General features: G+C 41.9%; 1 protein-coding gene across 1 annotated transcript; it reads left to right on the top strand.

The window, feature by feature from the left end:
* The first annotated feature begins 3,686 nt into the window (after positions 1 to 3,686).
* Positions 3,687 to 20,863, top strand: LOC124008072 (adenosylhomocysteinase B). The gene is made up of 10 exons (XM_046318980.1): positions 3,687 to 3,845; positions 7,074 to 7,264; positions 10,328 to 10,403; positions 11,254 to 11,406; positions 15,896 to 16,008; positions 16,249 to 16,456; positions 17,348 to 17,435; positions 17,911 to 18,028; positions 18,138 to 18,332; positions 20,099 to 20,863. The coding sequence occupies exons 1-10, from the start codon at positions 3,818 to 3,820 to the stop codon at positions 20,228 to 20,230; spliced, it is 1,302 nt and encodes a 433-aa protein (XP_046174936.1). The 5' UTR covers positions 3,687 to 3,817; the 3' UTR covers positions 20,231 to 20,863.
* The last annotated feature ends 270 nt before the right edge of the window (positions 20,864 to 21,133 follow it).

Genomic DNA, 21,133 nt, shown 5'->3' with positions numbered 1-21,133 from the left:
CACCTTTGCAATTTGTCTCCTTACTCATTAAATAGCTAAACACTATTTGTGATGGTGTTCTTTGTTCGAATGTATATGAAATGTACATTATGGAAAACATGTCTCACACTCGGTCATAGTTAGTAGAATAATGAATGGATTGGCAAGATTTTGGCAGTCAACTTTTAGAAGGTTAGTAGGAAAGGTAATCATTTAAACCACCTAAATATACTCACATTCACTGAACATTTAGTATATGAACTTCAAATCTTTATTTCCCAACTGCTCTTTCCATAATCCTAAAGGCTCTATCATTTTCCATACCTTGTACTCCAATGCATTCATGCCCACCATAGAAATGGGAAGCTGCAATTTGAACTCATCAGATTTTAGAAATCAAAATCTTATTGCAGAGCACATTGTACAACTGTTTTTAGAGAAGACTGCATTGCAAGGTATGCTATATGTGTAGGCTATGCCATATGTATTGGCTAATATGCATATGCAGCTGTTTTTTCTAGCATAAATGACACACCTTTCCATCTACAGTACATGCTTTTTAGGTTTCTATGCTAACATGGAACCCAAAATGGCTGCGCACGTGCATACATTTATTTTGTCCCCCTACACCAAACGCGATCACGACACGCAGGTTAAAATATCAAATCAAACTCTGATCCAATGACATTAATTTGGGTACAGGTCAAAAAGCATTAAACATGTATGGCAATTTAGCTAGTTATCTTGCACTTGCTAGCTAATTTGTCCTATTTAGCTAGATTGCTGTTGCTAGCTAATTTGTCCTATTTAGCTAGCTTGCTGTTGCTAGCTAATTTGTCCTGGGATATAAACATTGAGTTGTTATTTTATCTGAAATGCACAAGGTCCTCTACTCCGACAATTAATCCACACATAAACCAGTCAACCAAATTGTTTCTAGTCATCTCTCCTCCCTGCCTTTTTAATCTTTGAACTTATATGGTGATCGTCATCTACACTTTCATAGTATTACCACGACAACAGGCAAAAAAGTTTGTCTTTCAATCACCCACGTGGGTATAACCAATGAGGAGATGGCAGGTGGGTACCTGCTTCTATAAACCAATGAGATGGGAGAGGCAGGACTTGCAGTGTGATCTGCGTCAGAAATAGGATTGACTTCTATTTTAGCCCTTGGCAACGCAGACGCAATAATTGAATAACATTTCTAAATGTATTTTGTAACGCTCGCGCACGTGACTGGTCTGGTCAGCATTTAAGTATATGATTTAATGTTTCTTTAAACCTGCAGCTAGTTACTTTAAATTAGATATAATCATGCCAAAACATGATTTCACTGACAGATAACTAATGAAACACTGGCATTTACAGTAGCTGGCTAGGTTAGTCAAACTGTAACAGGGCTGCCAACTTTTGACAAAAGCTTGGAGTGAGAATTTCATTGTCCCCTGGCACAACCCCTAGATGGCAAATTGTATTGTTTTAAAGCTAATTTCCTACAATTCTATATGTATTTTGACATGGCTTAGTTAGGCGTATGACCAGGGTCAAAAATAAAACCACAGGTTAAATTAAGTCTCAAAATTCGACGACTTTGTAACTTTTCGATTTTGGGGGGATGAAATTTTAAAGGGGAGACGGTGTTCCAAATCGTCCAGGTTTGGCCGTCATTGTAAATAAGGATTTGTTCTTAACTGACTTGCCTTAGTTATAAAGGTTAAATAGAAACAGAAACCTACTTTTGTTGACAACATTGTACACGCTACTGTGCTGCTCTTTGAGTTTTATAAACTCAGCAGAAAACGTGCTCTCTCTCCATTCAGCGCCAATATAATATTGAGGAGTTTAAAACATGCTTCCAATACCCTTGATCCTTTACATAACTAGGCCAATCAAATACTTCAAATGTGCCGCTGTTCACAGTGCCGTGGCAAGGCAGGCCAATGATGGGTTCAACTCGTGATGTTAAATTCCAGGCGCAGACGCTCTGATTTTAAACGATTTGAAGCACAGTTGAAAGTTAACGCGCTGACTATACAATGGACTAATTAGACAAATGAAAACAGTAATTTTCAATGCGTGAAATGGAAGGTGTCCCGTGAGAGCAGAGGATCAAATCCGTGTGACTCACGGCCAATGCGTGAGTTGCCAGCTCTGCTGTAACATTGGCTAGTTTTCAATAAATTGGCTAAATGGTCAACGGAATTACCTCTTCATACGATCAAGACTGTTCGTATTGCATGCTGCATATTTCAAGTGCGCACTCGAACCCATATGTATCTTATTTCAGTTTTAAGAAATTATAAACCAAATCTATTCCCCTCCATCAGACAGCAGTTCACGTTTTCACAAGAGGCTGTTTTACATTGTAGATAGAAACAGTCCATTGGCTGCCTTCATCACGAGGGGTATGTACGGGAGTTTTGATTGGTTCCAAGTTGCCTGTGCAGAGTGTTCAAATATACTTTTTATGAGAAAATGTGCAATAATTGAAGGTGCCAAGAAATGTTATAGTCATCATAAGGATGTTTTACTGTCGCATACAACAAATATGGTCCTCCATCGACGGGAATAGATAAACTTCGCCCCCACTAAGGATTACACCTCTCGCTTCGAGAAGGGGGGTATCTGCGTTCCAATATGGCGAGTGGGTGTATGGGAAAGCGAATCAGCTCATTGGGACGATTTTTAGCCTCCCAAAGCCAAGGCCATTTTGCGTGGCAGATTGGGCTACACTACGAGTCGATAAGGCGGTGATGAGGGCTCACTACTCCGGTGTTCTGCCAACCAATTTGAAGTGCTTCCAACTTGGGTATCATGGTCATGTCGCCGGTGGTATCTATGACCATTTTCTCACATGATTTTATTTAAAGTATGATAACAGTCTACATAACTAACTCATATTATTACCCATCTAGATGTCACATTAATTCATATTATTAACCATCTAGATGTCACTAATTCATATTATAAACTGGGTGGTTCCATCCCTGAATGCTGATTGGCTGACAGCCGTGGTATATGAGACTATATTATGGGTATGACAACACATTTATTTTTTATATCTCTAATTACTTTAGTAACCAGTTTATAATAGCAATAAAGCACCTCATTGGTTTGTGGTATATGCCCACGGACAGCCCTTAGTCATGGTATATTGGCCATATACCACACCCCCCCAAGCCTTATTGCTTAATTAAAACCAACTACGGCAACAATCGGGACACAGTGCCCTTCACTCCTGCTTGACAAACACGTTATAACTACATAGGAAGTAGATAACTAGCCAATATCAGGGTGACAGTAAACACACGCATACAACCTATGACGCAACAGTAGCCTGCACCTATCATCAATATTTTTAATCAAAAATAAACAATCAGCAGGGTTATAGCTGAAATGTACAATTATTTGTGTAAAAGTATAAGTGAAATACGACTCATCCTATGTTTTAAAAACGGAAGAAGAAAAAAAAACAGCTCAATCAAAAACCGTCTTCCTATAGCAGAGCGCTTTGGTTGCCATATTGGGCTGCAGCTTTTGGCTCTTCCTCGCTCTGTTGAGCAACACACCCATCTTGAGATTCGAGTTCTTATTGGCTACCACTCCCGGTGGCTGTGAGAGCCTATGGGTTTCCTCTCATACGGGGCAGGAACATTCTCAGCCAATTGGAACCGCAAGGTGGAAGATTGGCATGGGACCTCATGAATATTACAAGAGGGCAAATGACGGCTACTTAAATTCAAGTTCACACCTATCGTTCCCTTCTTTTCTGTCCAAAGCCAGGCAGTAACAACCATACAGCGATCACGACTGAACGATCCAAAAGAAGACAACCATGTCCGAGAAACTGCCCTTCAAAGTTGGTCAGTATGAATTTACATTTATTTATATTCTTTATTATACACGCGAGCTTCAAATCCTTCATTGACTGTGGATTACCGGGTGGCTAGCCGGCTAATGCTTTCGCGTAGCATTGATTTTAGCCTAAATTTGCCTAGCTAGTGGGTAATTTGTCTGACTCTAAAATAACTTAGTTAACTAAATGTCCCAAAGATAAGATGTTTACTAACAAAAAATTTGCACTGGTATTTATAAACGTGCATAATCAGGTTGAGGTGGGACACATGGCCAATTTTCCTGCTGCCTTGTGTTATTCTTTTATATTTGATTTTTACAACGCTTTACCCATGCATAACCACTAACAGAAATTGCAGCATGTAAATCACATAATTTGGTAAAATGCAAGTTTTGTTACATTTGGTTACAGAACTAATAGAGTCGGCATAACGAACATAACACTGGCCCGCAAGCATGGTTTCATTCAGAATAGTTATTTCTAAGTTATTGGTAGTTGTAGTCCGTTTAGTCGAGCTTGGTGCTTCCGTTCGTATTCGGAACTTGGTAGTAAGACTACATTACCTAAATGTCTTTGGAGCCGCCAGTTTTCATTGATTGACAGGCAGTCTGGCACAGCAGGCAAAGCGGGGCACTATAACAGTGTGCTATTGTTTCTGCACTAAATCCATACGGTGTTTTTTTTTATGTTTCAACTTTGGAGGGAGTTGGACACAAGTTAAGATTTGTTGAGATAAAAAAAATGCCCGTCATTGTAAATAAGAATGTGTTCTTAACTGACTTTCCTAATTAAAGGTAAAATAAAACAAATATAAGCTTCTGACTTTGGTGACAATGACTAAATTTGTTTGAAAGTACCCATGTAAGAAGAGAAATCTTCACACTTGCTTGGAAGGGTTCGATAACCGTTTAGTATTTCACCTTTCTACCACTCTGTCTTACTTGGTTACATAACATTTTAAAATGCCTCACCTAGTATTTTTCAGTCCTCACTTGTCACCCTGACAACTTTTTTTTTCATTAATTTTTTTTTTTTTAGGAATAGATGAGGGAAAGTTAATCAATGGCTTGATGGTTAGTGCTCTAACCATAACCCCTGCATGACCACTTTAAATGTAAAATTCAATTGGGGGGGTCCAAGGTGGCAAGGAAAATGTCTTGATGGTAGAGTCCTGCCTTAAACTTTGTTCCACAAGCTTCTGGGTCAGAGCTGACCAAACAATACTTTTAGCATTGTATCATTCACTCAATGTTTTGGGGTGAACTAGGCCTATTTATTTTTTCCACTTTAAAAAAAAGTCTCAAACATCCTGGAATAATATCCATGGCTACTTTTGAGCAGTCTATGTTTTGCCTCAGTCTTGTTAGTTTTGCAGGTTGTGGACATATTTTGGACACTTGACGCAAGCTGGACTGCTCCAGTTCAGGGTGGTTGTTTGCAGTTGGCACATATTCTGGCTCACCGCATCTGACTGGCGTACAGGAGGAGTAAGGTTCAGTGTAACTCTCGAACCTAGTGGTGTATACCCAGTTTACAGCTGGCACCCCATGGATTCTCAGTTGATTGTACTGATCACAGCTGGCTCCCCCGTGAACAATAAATCCAGATTCTTTGTTTAATCCCAGCGCTTTGTCTTGCGATACAGTTTTGGAAACCTTTGGAACATAACTTTAATAAGCGAGAATATTTCAAATACAAAATATACATTCGTTGTGCAGTTTAGATACACTTACTATGTGACATCTTATTAGCTAGCGCTAAAATTTCTATTGGACCATTAATTTCCTCTTTCTCAAAATACAGCCAGGTGCAACATTTCTAATCTGGGTACAGTAAGTGTCTTGTATTTGAACAATTATTTCTTGCTTAAATGAAAGTTAAATTCCAAATGTTTCCAACTCATGTGCGAGGCATATTTGTGTTTTTATACAGAGCGTTTAGGCAGAGACGGAGAGTCTATTAATCCCTTGTGGCGGCTCAGTTTTTTGTGAATATACAGTAATGTTTAGTAACATTAACCGTCCATTTGAATGGGCTTTGTTCTGTTAGGAGACCTCTGAAGAGCGCAGTGTTGGATTGCAGCTGTTAAGACCCAGTAGTCGGTGGAAGCTGCAACTGATGTTGACTCCCAAGCAAGTTCAGCCAGTCCAAGGCAGCTGCCAATGTTTAACTTTAAGACCAACTACTCTCACTGCCAGCCTGCTCTCCTAAACCACAGCTTGATCTCAATAGATCATGAGATGACCACTCGCAATGAAAGTTTTGGACAAATTGCAAATTCTTTCAAATCAATGGCCACGAAGTGAAGGAGATGTTAAGGGATGGAGATTAGCATGGACGGTTTAGACTTGATCAACCTACACTGAAAAAATTTGGTTGCAACAATTTCAAAGATTTGGCTGAGTTTGTTCATATAAGGAAATCAGTCCAATGAAGGAAAGAAATAAATTAGAACCTAATGTATGGATTTCACATGACTGGGCAGGGGCGCGGTCATATCCCCGATCCTCTTACGATCCTACAAGTGAAGAAGCCAGATGTGGAAGTCCTGGGCTGGTGTTGTTACATGTGCTCTGCGGTTGGGAGGCCGGTTAGACTACTGCCAAATTCTCAAACTGTTGGAGGCGGCTTATGGTAGAGAAATTAACACTAAGTTCTCTGGCAACAGCTCTAGTGGACTTTACTTGCCAATTGCACGCTCCCCAAACTTGACATGTGGCATTGTGTTGTGACAACTGCACATTTTAGTGGCCTTTTGTCCCCAGCACAAGGTGCACATATGTAATGAGCATGCTGTTTAATCATCTACTTGACATGTCACACCTGTCAGGTGAATAGATTATCTTGACAAAGGGTCAAATGTTTACTAACAGGGATGTAAACAGATCTGTGCACAACATTTGAGAGAAATTGGCCATTTGCGAGTATGGAACATTTCTGTGATCTTCTTTCAGCTCATGAAACATGGGACCAGCACTTTACATTTTGCATTTAGATTTTTGTTCAGTATACATAACCTCATTTATTTAGAAGTAGTGTAACTTGTACTTAAAGTGATAGTTTACTCAAAAATAAAAGTTCAGAACCCCAAATAATTGAGAAGGATAAACTCTGGCTAATTTCGAACTAACATTTTGAGATCTGTGAACCTCTGACACTTTGAACTATTACTTACTCAACATGTAGAACCGGTTTATTAAGTAGCAGTTTATTTGTCTTTTTTTCCTGTCCGTAGCTGACATCAGCCTGGCGGAGTGGGGCCGCAAAGCTATTGACATTGCAGAGAATGAGATGCCCGGCCTGATGAAGATGAGGGAGATGTACGGCCAGTCCAAGCCCCTGAAGGGCGCCCGCATTGCAGGCTGCCTCCACATGACCCTGCAGACTGCCGTGCTGATTGAGACCCTCACTGTCCTCGGAGCCGAGGTGAGAGACACACTTCCATGCAGTCTTCCTCTAAGGTTTGACTAGATACTTTCCTGCACACTGCATGTGGCATCAAGTGTCACTTGTGTACTTTAAATGCTAACATCTTGGTCTGTTGACCTTAATCACATTATCTGACAAAGGACTGTTCTATTTAAAATAAAAGTTCAACTTTGATTGAGCACTGCGCTGGAATGTCTTGTATTGGGTCAGGACTCTGGTCAGGTGTAACTAGTACATCCTGGGTTCTGAGAGTTGTCTCAAACAGATTATTTGCGTTGGTCATATTAGAATTGGAAAGCAGGTCTCAATCTTGCAGGTTTGAAAACCACTGCAAGAAGGGCAATGAAAAACATATTTGAATAAGACCCTCTTTTGGCAAAGATCAGGCTAAACCTTAGTAAAAACAAGCTACGGCATCATGACCGTGGGAATGGAGAAGTCCACAAGGGTTTCGGTTGACCGTGTACTCTAAATGTAAGTCACTGTTGATTTGCCCCTGTGGTAGCCATCCACCACAAAATTGGTCAGCCCAAAGTCTAACTCATTCACTTGTATTAAGAAGATGCTAATTTGATCTTAATAAATGTGAATTGTTAGTTGAACCTTACATTTACATTTAAGTCATTTAGCAGACGCTCTTATCCAGAGCGACTTACAAATTGGTGCATTCACCTTATGACATCCAGTGGAACAGCCACTTTACAATAGTGCATCTAAATATTTTAAGGGGGGGGTGAGAAGGATTACTTTATCCTATCCTAAGTATACCTTAAAGAGGTGGGGTTTCAGGTGTCTCCGGAAGGTGGTGATTGACTCCGCTGTCCTGGCGTCGTGAGGGAGTTTGTTCCACCATTGGGAGCCAGAGCAGCGAACAGTTTTGACTGGGCTGAGCGGGAGCTGTACTTCCTCAGTGGTAGGGAGGCGAGCAGGCCAGAGGTGGATGAACGCAGTGCCCTTGTTTGGGTGTAGGGCCTGATCAGAGTCTGGAGGTACTGAGGTGCCGTTCCCCTCACAGCTCCGTAGGCAAGCACCACTTTTTTTTTGTACCCTTCCCCCAGATCTGTGCCCCGACACAATCCTCTCTCGGAGGTCTACTGACAATTCCTTTGACCGCATGGCTTCGTTTCTGCTTTGACATGCACTGTCAACTGTGGGACCTTCAAATAGACAGGTGTGCCTTTCCAAATCATGTCCGGTCAATTGCATTTACCACAAGTGGACTGCAAGTTGTGGAAACATCTCAAGGATGGTCAATGGAAACAAGATTCACCTGAGCTTTGTTTTTGTTTTTATAAATCTGCAAAAATGTCAACCTGTATTCTTTGTCCTTGTGTGTAGATTGAGGACAAAGTACTTCATTTTATAATAAAGCTATAATGGGGACCGGGTCTGATTTTTTTTAAATTTCCAAATGCACTACATGCATGCACTTCCTACCGGTCAAATGTTTTAGAACAAATACTCATTCGAGGGTTATTTATTTATTTGTACTATTTTCTACATTGAAGAATAATTAGTGAAGACTATGAAATAACACATGGAATCCTGTAGTAACCAAAAGTGTTAAACAAATCAAAATATATTTTAGATTCTTCAAAGTAGCCAAACGTTGCCTTGATGACAGCTTTGCGCACTTTTGGCTTTCTCTCAACCAGTTTCATCAGGTAGTTACTTGGAATGCATTTCAATTAACTGGTGTGCGTTAAGTTAATTTGTGGAACTTTCCTTAATTCATTTGAGCCAATTGGTTGTGTTGTGTTGTGACAAGATGGTCAATCTTCTGTATTACCCCCCCCCCCCTCTCTCTTTCTATTTGGACCAAAAGACCAAGTCCACATTAAAAGGATGAGAACAGCTCATACTTTAAGACATTAAGGTTTCAAGAACTTTAACAGTTTCTTCAAGTGCAGTCGCAAAAACCATCAGGCGCTATGATAACTCATGAGGAATGGAAGACTCAGTTACCTCTGCTGCAAAGGAAAAGTTCATTAGTTAGTTACCAGCCTCAGAATTGCAGCCCAAATAAATTCTTCAGTGTTCAAGTAAGACTTCTCAACATCAACTGTTCAGAGGAGACTGCATGGAACAGGCCTCTTTCTGCAAAGAAACCACTACTAAAGGACATCAATAAGAGACTTGCTTGGGCCAAGAAACACATGCAATGAACATGAGACCATTGGAATTTTGTCCTTTGGTCTGGAGTCCAAATTCTAGTTTTTCGGTCCCAACTGTTGTCTTTGTGAGACATGGTCTGGGTGAACTGATCTCTGCATGTGTATTTCCCACCATAAAGCATGGAGGTTTTATGGTGTGTGGGTGCTTTGCTGGTGAAACAGTCTTTGATTCTAACCAGCATGGGTACCGCAGCATTCTGCAGTGACACGCCATCACATCTGGTTTGGACTTAGTCCCACTATCATTTGTTTTTAGCAGGACAATGACCCAACACCCCTCTAGGCGGTGTAAGGGCTATTTTTACCAAAAATGAGTGATGGAGTGCTGCATTAGATTACCTGGCCTCCACAATCCCCTGACCTAAACCAAATTGAGATGGTTTGGGATGAGTTGGGCAGCAGAGTGAAGGAAAAGCAGTCAACGAGTGCTCAGCATATGTGGGAACTGTTGGAAAAGCATTCCAGGTGAAGCTGGTTGAGAGAATGCCTTGACAGCATTCCACAATCTTGGCAAAGGTTGGCTATTTGAAGTGTCTCAAATATAAAATATATTGATTTAACACTGTTGGTTACTACATGATTCCACGTGTTTCTTATTTTTGATGTCTTCACTATTCTACAATGTAGAAAATGGTACAAATTAAATGAACAAACCCTTGAATGTGTATATGTTCTAAAACTTTTGACCGAGTATGTATATCTAACAGACGTCTAGCCTGTGTTTAACAGTAGCAACCTCCTCCCCCACTCACTGCACCAAATGAGCACAATTTAAATGGACCCGTTATCTGTCAGTAAGCAATGTTCTGAGAATTACAAAAGGACTTGTGTGTGCGTACTGAGTGAGAGTGTCCTAGTCAACCTGTGACCGTTTTCTCGTTTGTAGGTTCAATGGTCCAGCTGCAATATCTTCTCCACTCAGGACCACGCCGCTTCAGCCATTGCCAAAACTGGGGTTCCAGGTACACAAAACTGTTTGTTTATATGCCTCAAGACCTGCTCTGTGTTTAGCACTGGTTCCTGCCAGCTCTCACTTGGCCCTTGTGCAACAGTAAGAGATAAGGCAGACCAGATGTACACAAGGGTCCTCAATTGATCTTTTAAGGCCTAAGGGGCAGAGTGTTCTGCTAAATAAGCCTGTTGTTCACCTTCTATGGCCTGGTATCATGTGATATGTCAATATATAGAACTGTCATTCTCGATAAACTAGAACATACATTTTTCCTATACTCCTTGCCTAACATTCATCCTAGGATGTCTCTGAGATGTCACCATTGCTTAGCCCAACATTACCCTTGCAGTAATGTCAATCGTGAGGATATTTTCTGTGTCGTTTTCCTCGTGTAATGACAACACTTGAGTGGTGTTCTGGGTGAGAAGTTACGAGGCAGAGGAGTATCGGTGTCTGCATCAGTGGGGTGCTTAATTGGTTTGAGCTATAGGCAGGTTTCAGCCACTTGCTGTTCAAAGCCTCGAATGGCATAGGTTGACGTGATTCCTGAGTAACACTTTTCCAGGTGTGATCCGTAGCCCAGTTTGACTGTGGGGGGTGGGACCTGGAATGCAGCCATTATGTGTCAAATAATGACACACTTAATGACAGTTGAATTTGATCATAAGCCAAGAATGTATTACTTTTTTCACAAAAAATAACTTCACCTAATAGATAAAATGTGAGATGAAAATGAATGATCCAATTGGTAGTGCCTTTTTAAAAAAGTTTTCTGCTTCATGCTTAGACCACAAACCTTGTCTCTGCCATTGCAAAGCAGTCTCTCCTCAATCCTGATTCTCAAGCCTCTTTCATTGCAGTCTATGCCTGGAAGGGCATGACCGATGAGGAGTATGTGTGGTGCATTGAGCAGACAATCTACTGGAAGGATGGCCAGCCCCTCAACATGATCCTGGACGATGGTGGTGACCTCACCAACATGGTCCACAAGAAGTACCCCAAGCTGCTGTCAGGTACGGGAGCTAGCTACCTCTGACAACTGTCAGGGCCTCACAGATGGGACAGCTTAATTAAACAAGGCACTGTATTGTTACTCCTTACAGAACATAGGATTTACTGCTCCCAATTTGTTCCACCAGATCAGGGTAGGTTTAATAAAGTAGTGTAGTGGTTCAGCGCCCATTTTGCTTTCAGCGTAATTGAGTCCGCAGACTCACTAGACCGGCATCCCATTGTGACATGGCTAGGCTGCTCTGAGACCACCGTCCATGGGGATGCACATCCCAAAATCCCCAACCAACAGGCTTCCACGTACACGTCTATTCATTTGAATGTGGTGACAGTTGGAGAAGTGGCCCGAGCAGTGCTGAGAATACCAGAAGAATGACAACCAACAGGTCCAATATTCTAGGACACTGCTGTGCATACATGTTTTGTACTCTGATGTTTACAGGTCTGTAATGTGTCTGAGGGTTAGTTGGGACTTGCCTTGGCTTATGGGTGGGGCCAGGAATTCAGGCACTGTGCTTTCACTGGTATTTCCTGCGTTGTCCACTAGTTTTGCTGCAGGTAGGAAATATCAAAGAACTATTATATTGACAAGGTAGTAGTGACTGCTCTAACAATGGAAATGCATGTCCTCAAAGATGAAAGGTGAGATCAGATGAGACCCTTCTAGCCAATGAGAGGTCAGATACGAGCAAGTGAACAGGTACAACAACTCGTTTTTTGTCTGAAGTTGCTGGAATGCGATGTGCAATTCTTCATTGCTGCGACTTGCTTGCTTGTTGAGATTTCTGCTCTTCTCTCTGTTGTCAGTTTAGCCTACATTTCACTGATCTTAGTAGCAGAAAGCATGTTTTATTTGTGTCCCTCCTCAGCCTGGCTTAAGCTGGAAGCCACTATGGAGCACCACACACTTTCCCCCTTCTCACTTTTTTAATACAGTGGATTGAAAGTGGTATCCCAGGTCTACTCTGCCTGAAAGAGATCAATTGTGCCAATAAAGGGTATCGTGCTCAGCTGGCACATACTAGAATAGATGTCCATAATCAGAAAGTGTAAATGGTTTTGTTGTGTTGAATTTGACAGTAACATGTGAGTGAGGGGGATATATATATATATATATTAGATGTCCATAAGCAGAAAGTGTAAATAAACACTCTCTGAGTATATATATATATATTAGATGTCCATAAGCAGAAAGTGTAAATAAACACTCTCTGAGTATATATATATATATTAGATGTCCATAAGCAGAAAGTGTAAATAAACACTCTGAGTATATATATATATTTGATGTCCATAAGCAGAAAGTGTAAATAAACACTCCATGTGTATATATATACATACTCGGAGAGTGTTTATTTTTCCACACATGTAGCCTTATGCACGTCAACTATAGTGGCAACAATAGAATGCCTGTTTCACTTGAATGTTTTTTTTCACAAGTGCAATATTTAGGTGTTTGGTCACAAGCGTTCTATTATAAGGGCTATCACGGCTAACTGCGATATTAGTGTATTCTCAAGACTTGAGTGTCGTTTGCGGTAAAGTCTAGGCAACAAATAACATTGCTGTCTTTAAATTATTTTTTACTGTGAGTTAGGTTCACATAAACCACTTTATTTTACACAGACTGATCATGTAGATTTGTTTAATTAGTTAAAACCTGCATTTCCCCCTAGCACCTTTGTCCCTCACCAGTTTTGATCTTTTTAAAACATTCTCACAAAGCAACAGTCTGAGTTTGATTCTGCTCACCACAAGTCTTTGTCACAGTCCTGAGCGAAACACTAGAGCCTACATTAACAGAACACTGGCTGCCCACTAATGTGGGTTGTCTTAATGGAAATGAACTGTAAGATCAGTGATTTTACACCTTGATTTTCTCAAGCTGATCCCTTCCAAAGGACTTAAAGTGTAGCTAAAAATAAGTAAATTAGGGGAGAGTCAATTAAATCAATCATAAAAATATATTGTAGTGAATTTGGGGAATTATCTGGTTGGAAGTGAGCTGGCAACCAGTGGGTTGTTGAGATCAAATCCTAGATGCCGTTGCCTGCCGGTGTCCCCTTGACCATGAGCCTTAACCCCCCATAACAACAGCTCCCTGGGCACCCAGTGTGTCAGCCCCTGCACCTCTCAAACTTGTACATTGTATTTGGAAAGCATTCTCCTTCACTCTTTCTACATTTTGTTACTTTATTCTAAAATGGATTGAATCTCTTTTTCCCCCCTCAATCTACACACAATACCCCAAAATGACAAAGCAAAAGCAGGTTTGTATAAGCTAAAAAGACATTTACATAAATATCCAGACCTTTTATTCAGTATTTGGTTGAAGCACCTTTGGCTGTGATTACAGCTTCGAGTCTTCTTGGGTATGACGCTACAAGCTTGGCACACCTGTATTTGCGGGGCGTCTCATTTATTTTCTGCAGATCCTCACATGCTTTGTCATGTTGGATGGGGAATGTCGCTGCACAGCTATTTTCAGGTCTCTCCAGGGATGTTCGTTCAGGTTCAAGACCGGGCTCTGGCTTGGCCCCTCAAGACTTGTCCCAAAACCACTCCTGCTCTGTCTTTGCTGTGTGCTTAGGGTCATTGTCCTGTTGGAAGGTGAACCTTCGCCCCAGTCTGAGGTCCTGCTCTGGAGCGGGTTTTCATCAAGGAGCACTCTGTACTTTGCTCCTTTCATCTTTCCTTCGACCCCAACTAGTCTCTCAGTCCCAGTCACTGAAAAACATCCCCACAGCATGATGCTGCCACCCCCATGCTTCACCGTAGACATGGTGCCAGGGTTCCTTCAGACGTGTTGCTTGGCATTCAGCTCAGAGATCAACCTTGGTTTCATCAGACCAGAGGATCTTGTTCCTCGTGGTCTGAGTACTTTAGGTATGTTTTGGCAAACTCCAAGTGGGCTGTCATGTGCCTTTTTTACTGAGGAATGGCTTCCATCTGACCACTCTACCATAAATGCCTGATTGGTGGAGTGCTGCAGAGATGGGAGAACCTTCCAGAAGGAAGATTATTTCCACAGAGGAACTCTAGAGCTGTCAGTGACCTTTGGGTACTTGGGACTTGGTCAGGGAGGTGACATTCTCCCCTGATTGCTCAGTTTGTCTGGATGGCTAGCTCTAGGGGGAGTCTTGGTGGTTCCAAACTTCTTCCATTTAAGAATGGAGGCCTTGGACCTTCAATGTTGCAAATATATTTTGGTACTCTTCCCTAGATCGGTGCTCGACACATTCCTTTTCTGAGCTCTACGGACCATTCCTTTGCTGGATTTTTGGGCATGTTTTTTTTTGCTCTGAAATGCACTTCCAACTGCCTTTCCAAATAATGTCCAAGCAATTATATTTACCACAGGTGGACCCCAAGTTGAAAAAAACATCTAGGATGATCAATGCACCCGAGATTAATTTGAGTCTGGATACTTTTGTATTAAAGGTATTTCTGATTTAAAAAAATAAATAATAATTAGTTTGAATTAATTTGCAAACATTTCTAAACTTTTTTTTTTATCATTATGCGGTATTTTGTGTAGATTGAGAAATAATTTAATCCATTTAGAATAAGGCTAATTTAACAAAATGTGGAAAGCTAAGAGGTCTAAATATTTTCCTACTGTACTCTTTCGGGGGGGTTTGGGGAAAAAGCGCAAATCAAATTGCGGTTGGTCCTCTTCATTTTAATCTTGTTCTGTGATACCCCCCCTCCCCATGAATTCGCAACATTGTTGTCAAAAGTGGGTTGTTGGGGGGGCAGGCGGGGTACTCTCTCGAACAACTGGGGTGGTGTAGCAACCATGAGCCAACGTCTGATGAGCCTGTGAAGAGGTTCAACCCTCTTGGTTTAACCGTTAAGGTGTTGTCAAGACAGTTGCTGGGCCTGGGTTTGTATCGTGGTCGAGGCTATCCCCCGAAATTGCTACAATATACTGTACTTCCATGATTGGTTTCATTGACTCTCCCTTTTAACTGCCCCTAATTGACCTATTTTCAGCTACAACTTCCAAGTCTGTTGGCAAGGATCCGCTCGAGCATATTAAGGTGTAAAATCCCTGATCTTCAAGTGGGATCCTAATTTCGAGTCAAGTTTTGCAACGTATTTTTGCAAGGGTGGTACTGCTATAATTGTCTCCAGGGCTGTTGGTTTGAGTCTTGTACACTAGGTGACAGCATTACTCCACAAATCCAATACTGAGAACCTCATAACTAAAGGGATTTGGCAAGCAACATTCAGCAGGCACTCGAACAGTGACCATTAACTTAAATGCAGTCCCTGGGGGAATGTTACTTTGGATTGAAGACTGTATTGCTGTTTGGAATGTTAACTTGCCATTCATAGTAGTTAACTCAGAGGAGATATACGGCCATCGTCCTGATAATTTTCCGCCCTTATTTTTGGTGCCACCTACCAGATGTGGATGCCATGAAAAATGGTCTTAATTTAACATTGTCAAACATGGCCAAAACAATGTTAATTGTCTCCCCTCAGGAATCAAGGGGGTGTCTGAGGAGACCACCACCGGGGTGCACAACCTGTACAAGATGTTGAAGAATGGCGACCTCAAGATCCCAGCCATCAACGTCAACGACTCAGTCACCAAGGTAGACCCACTGGTCCTCTCATAGTAGAGCCATGCATATGTCCTCTGCTCTTAATGGTGCCATTAAATTATGTATTAAATGGGTCATTAATAGAACTGATACAACCATTGTTGGTTGGTATAAAATACATTTATACTTGCGCATTTTGTAATGTTGCATCCTCTTGAGTAGGCAGCAGTACTATGTTCCAATACAGTAACTCCCTCTTAATACCATCGCTCTCGCCCCCCCCCCCTCTAGAGCAAGTTTGACAACCTGTACGGCTGCAGAGAGTCTCTGATTGATGGGATCAAACGGGCCACAGACGTGATGATTGCCGGGAAGGTGGCGGTTGTTGCCGGTTACGGTGATGTTGGCAAGGGCTGCGTTCAGGCCCTCCGTGGGTTTGGTGCCCGTGTCATCGTCACAGAGGTTGACCCCATCAATGCCCTGCAGGCTGCCATGGAAGGTCTGTACCTTTTCTTAAGTTTGGTTATATGACAACGCTATTGTTTTGATTTAATTTACATTATCCCAGAACGTTCTTGGAGATTCAACAGGTTATAGGTTTGTTCTTTTTATCTCTGGTGCCTAGCAAATATAATTGAGAACTGTTGACGTGCCAACAATTTCTGCTTTACCCCATCTTATTTGTTCACTGCAGCAGCGAGCTCACCTTTTACATTTGAGCTTAAGTTATTGATTACTAATTCTACATTTTTGTGTAGTATTGCTACAGTACATACTAGTTATTGTGTGGGTTTTTCACCCCTGTCTCCCCAATTTTGTGGTATCCAATTGGTTTCTCATCGCTGCAACTCCCGAACTGACTCGGGAGAGGTGATGGTCCTTCTGTAGCTCAGTTGGTAGAGCATGGCGCTTGTAACGCCAGGGTAGTGGGTTCGATCCCCGGGACCACCCATACGTAGAATGTATGCACACATGACTGTAAGTCGCTTTGGATAAAAGCGTCTGCTAAATGGCATATATTATTATATTATATATTATGGTCGAGAGCCATATGCGTCCTCGAAACACAACCCAACCAAGCCTCACTGCTTCTTCACACCATGCCCATCCAACCCGGAAGCAAGCTGCACCAATGTGTTGGAGGCTACACCTGGCGACCGTGTCAGTGTGCACTGCGCCCGGCCCGTCACAGGAGTCGCTAGTGCGTGATGAGACGAGGATATCCCTGCCGGCCAAACCCTCCCTAACCCTGGGTGATGCTGGGTCAATTGTCCGCCTCCCGGTCACGGCCGGCTGCCACAGGCTCTAGTGTTTCAGTGCTTTAGACCACTGCACCACTCGGGAGGCCTTATTGTGTAGTATTTAATTGTATTTTGTGATAATGTTGTAGGATATGAAGTCACCACCATGGAAGAGGCTTGCAAGGAGGGAAACATCTTTGTGACCACCACTGGCTGTGAGGACATTCTTTTGGGCAAGTAGGTATCATTTTGGAGACCTGTAGAGCACCATGCAACTTGTGTTCAGCACTGTCTGATCAGAAGAACAGTTAAATCCTACCTCGTTATTATTCCTCAATTCAGTGACACTATTCAACACTCATGCATTGAGTAGAAGTTACCTCTGTACAGATCTCTGATCGGCTTATTCTCGCCCAATCCTTCTTGAAGATTCGCCACTAGCCTATGACCCTTCCCATTAGTGGAGGAAACTTAAAGCTGACCTGATGCTGCATTCACGTGCCGTCAAACTGGGAATCTGAGTTTTAACATGATGTTATTTAAGTAGATTCCTATTGGTTGATTTTGATTCTTTCAAGTGGGGAAACTCGGGATCATCTTTCTATAACCAGTAGACATTTCTGAGTTTAGGGGCAACGGCATCCTTCTCTGAAATGCAACTGCTGCGGTGTCTACAACAGGCCATTAATGTGTACACTGGTGTGTTCCCCAGACACTTTGAGCACATGAAAGACGACTCCATCGTTTGCAACATCGGCCACTTCGACTGTGAGATAGACATGAACTGGCTCAATGCCAACGCAGCCGAGAAGATAAACATCAAGCCACAGGTAAGACAAAACATACGGAGCACATTTAGTGTGTGTGTGTGGTTAGTCTACAGTAATTTGGCTCTTGCGTTTCGGCCATTGTCCTATACCAATGTTCTCCTCCCGCCAGGTGGACCGTTACCGCATGAAGAATGGCCGCCACATCATCGTGCTGGCTGAGGGCAGATTGGTTAATCTGGGCTGTGCCATGGGTCACCCCAGCTTTGTCATGAGCAACTCCTTCACCAACCAGGTGTTGGCCCAGATTGAGCTGTGGAAGAACACCAGCAAGTACCCCCTGGGAGTTTACTTCCTGCCCAAGAAGGTGAGCCACTGAGCGAAGAAACAACGTTTCCAATTTCCACAAGATAGATGTGTATTATGCCGTTGCGGGTACTAAAGTTGGCTTGCACTGTGAATTTTGCAGAACAAATGCTGCAATGCGTGAGCAATATGGCGCTCTAGTCTTGCAACTTATAGCGATAGTTTGTCACAAGCTGTATATGGTGCAGGGTTTTAGAAAAGGTTCAATATTTTCAGTGCCTGCAGCTGTATACAGTTTATTTGGAAGAAATTGGATATCATTCTCTAAAAAGCAAGCATTGTATCCTAAGTTGCCCCTGCTGTAACCCTTGGTTGAAATGAACTGTTTTCAGACTGGAAAGATACCAGGTGGACACAAGTAGATTTTTCCAGTTCTCGGCATTAGACATGCATTTTCGCAGTTAGTAGTATGTAATCAAATATGCTCCATTAACATTAGTTGCCTGTATTCAGTTTGCAGAACTGTGTAATGCATATTTTATTGATCTCTACTTGAGTGGATGTTCTTAAAGGCCAATTCTGCCACTTTCAGCCTATTCATTATCTCAGCAATATACCAGTGTCTCTATACAGTATGGGAAAATAGTGTGTTTTGTTGATCTTGTGTGACGGTCCTAAAAATGCTTCTGTCATCACCGGGTAGGATCCAAATGAAGAAACTTGTTTTTTTTTCCCAAAAAAACTGCAATGAGTTTCCTTGCTCCGCATGTCTCCACTAATCTTAGTGTTTGAAAATGATTGGGTTGAACTTTTCAATTTTCTTTTCTACAAAATGTAGGTGTGCCCTGTCACATATGTCAACACTGATATTGTGCTGGAAATGATGAAAATTGGGTTGAAAAGTAGTGGGTGGATTTGCTTTAATGCTCGACTATTGACAGTCCTACCATCTGACTGGGACTTGGCAATTTCACTATCAAATTGTGTCCTTTTAAGGCAGAATTGTGAATAGCCAATATTGGATTTGGGCATTATTGCTTTCACTGTACATTTAGAATTTTGGGCATAGTTTTTCATGTGTATATTATATTGTGTCTTGTGACTTTTCAAAGAAATGGAAATTAGGCTAAATGTGCATAATGGATTAATGATTAACCCTGAAATGGGTAGCCAAATGAGGCTCTCTGTACTTGGGGCAGAAATGTTGCATTGCATTGTCATTTTGCACTGTGTGACACATGGGTTGTGGTGAACATCTTAAGGCCTTTAACTGAAGCCATATGCTCAGAGCTGAGCGCAAGAGATATCCTCATGAGAAGTTGGGAACTAAGCCAGGGAAGGTTCTCTTGAGTGTCTGCCGACTAGCAGGAATTCTGTCCATAGCATCACGAACCATACCCTATGTGATGATAAAAAACATTCCAGCTGCTAACTTAACCCATCCCTAAGAGGTCAACCTATTGCCATAAGATAATATGTTTTTATTTATTTTGTTGAAGAGTCCATGGTCTGTCAAATAGAAGAACCACCCCTGTGATATATCATTCTTCTGTTGCTAAAAACCTCATGTTCAGCCTTGTCTTGACGGCCTTGTTTTGACAGCTCCATTGGATTCTGTCTGCGCTTGGCATTGCAGCCAGTTTTGACATTTTTCCTGTGATTTTGACCCAACTGCTTGGGAGCAACAAAGCATGTTTGTTTTTTGTTTGGTGGGGTAAATGTGGTTTGAGTGATTGAACCCCCGTAACTAATCGACGTGTTTTGTCCCAGTGTAAGCTAACTTTTATTCAGAATTTGACTTGTGAAATCCTTTTCTCTTGTCTGCAGCTGGATGAGGAGGTGGCTGCTGCCCATCTTGACAAGCTCGGCGTCAAGCTGACCAAGCTTTCAGATAAGCAGGCCAAATACCTGGGACTGCCCCGCGAAGGACCCTTCAAGCCTGACCATTACCGCTATTGAGATGTCAGGAAGGTGGCCAAGCAGCGGCCCAGACTCATGGTGGGGGTCTGATGGTGGTATGGTGGCGCATGGACACGTGGGTTTGGGTAGGCCAAGATTCCCAAGAGTCTTTTGGAGGTTAGGACATTTTGCTTCAACTACCCTTTAAACTGTCTTGCCCATTCTACATACCTTTTAGATTCCAACCAGAGCTCCTTCGCCTTTACAGCAACAAGTGCTAAGTGGCTTCTAAAGGCACTTCTTGTTATAAATTGCATTCCCTCTTTGATCATGGAAAAAAAACGTGATGCTTTTAGTTGAAAATCCCCATACTATTCAAGTTTACATATACACCATAGCTAATATGGCAATAAGTGCTGGTTTCATATCATTGTCTTACGGAGAAACTCTGACGTACCACCAAAGCCTGGCTTAAAGAACACACTCAGTTTCCCCCTTTGCTTATTTTGTAAGTCTAGGATTCTGTCTGAAGGGACAGAATCCTGTTTTCTTAGCTGTGCTGTGACGGAATGGGCTGTGGTCTGGTCGAACATATACTGCCATGTTTAACGGTTACGTTGTTAATCCCAAGTGTTGCATTTCCTACAGAACTTGCACTGTTGTGAAATGGGATGCAATAAAGATACAATTTTACTGGGTTGTGAAGTCTCTTATTTTCAAAAAGAATGAACTTGTTTCATCGATGTATGGCAAACGCAAGAGTTGAAATAATGCAGAGAACAAAGGAGGGCAACTCAACCTGTCGGACTCTTCAATTGGAAACAATTGCCACCACACCATTGCCGCAGTTAATCTGCACGTGGCAAACTGGAGCCGTGCAAAGCTATGCATGTGAACGGTATCAATTAAGCTAAATTTGCTCTGCAATATCAACATTTTGATTCAACTTGACTAATTGAATAC

This window comes from Oncorhynchus gorbuscha, linkage group LG21 (assembly GCF_021184085.1).
Source record: "Oncorhynchus gorbuscha isolate QuinsamMale2020 ecotype Even-year linkage group LG21, OgorEven_v1.0, whole genome shotgun sequence".
Lineage (NCBI taxonomy): Eukaryota > Metazoa > Chordata > Actinopteri > Salmoniformes > Salmonidae > Oncorhynchus > Oncorhynchus gorbuscha.
Note: the sequence above shows the minus strand (reverse complement) of the source record. Positions and strands in the feature narration are given on the sequence as shown.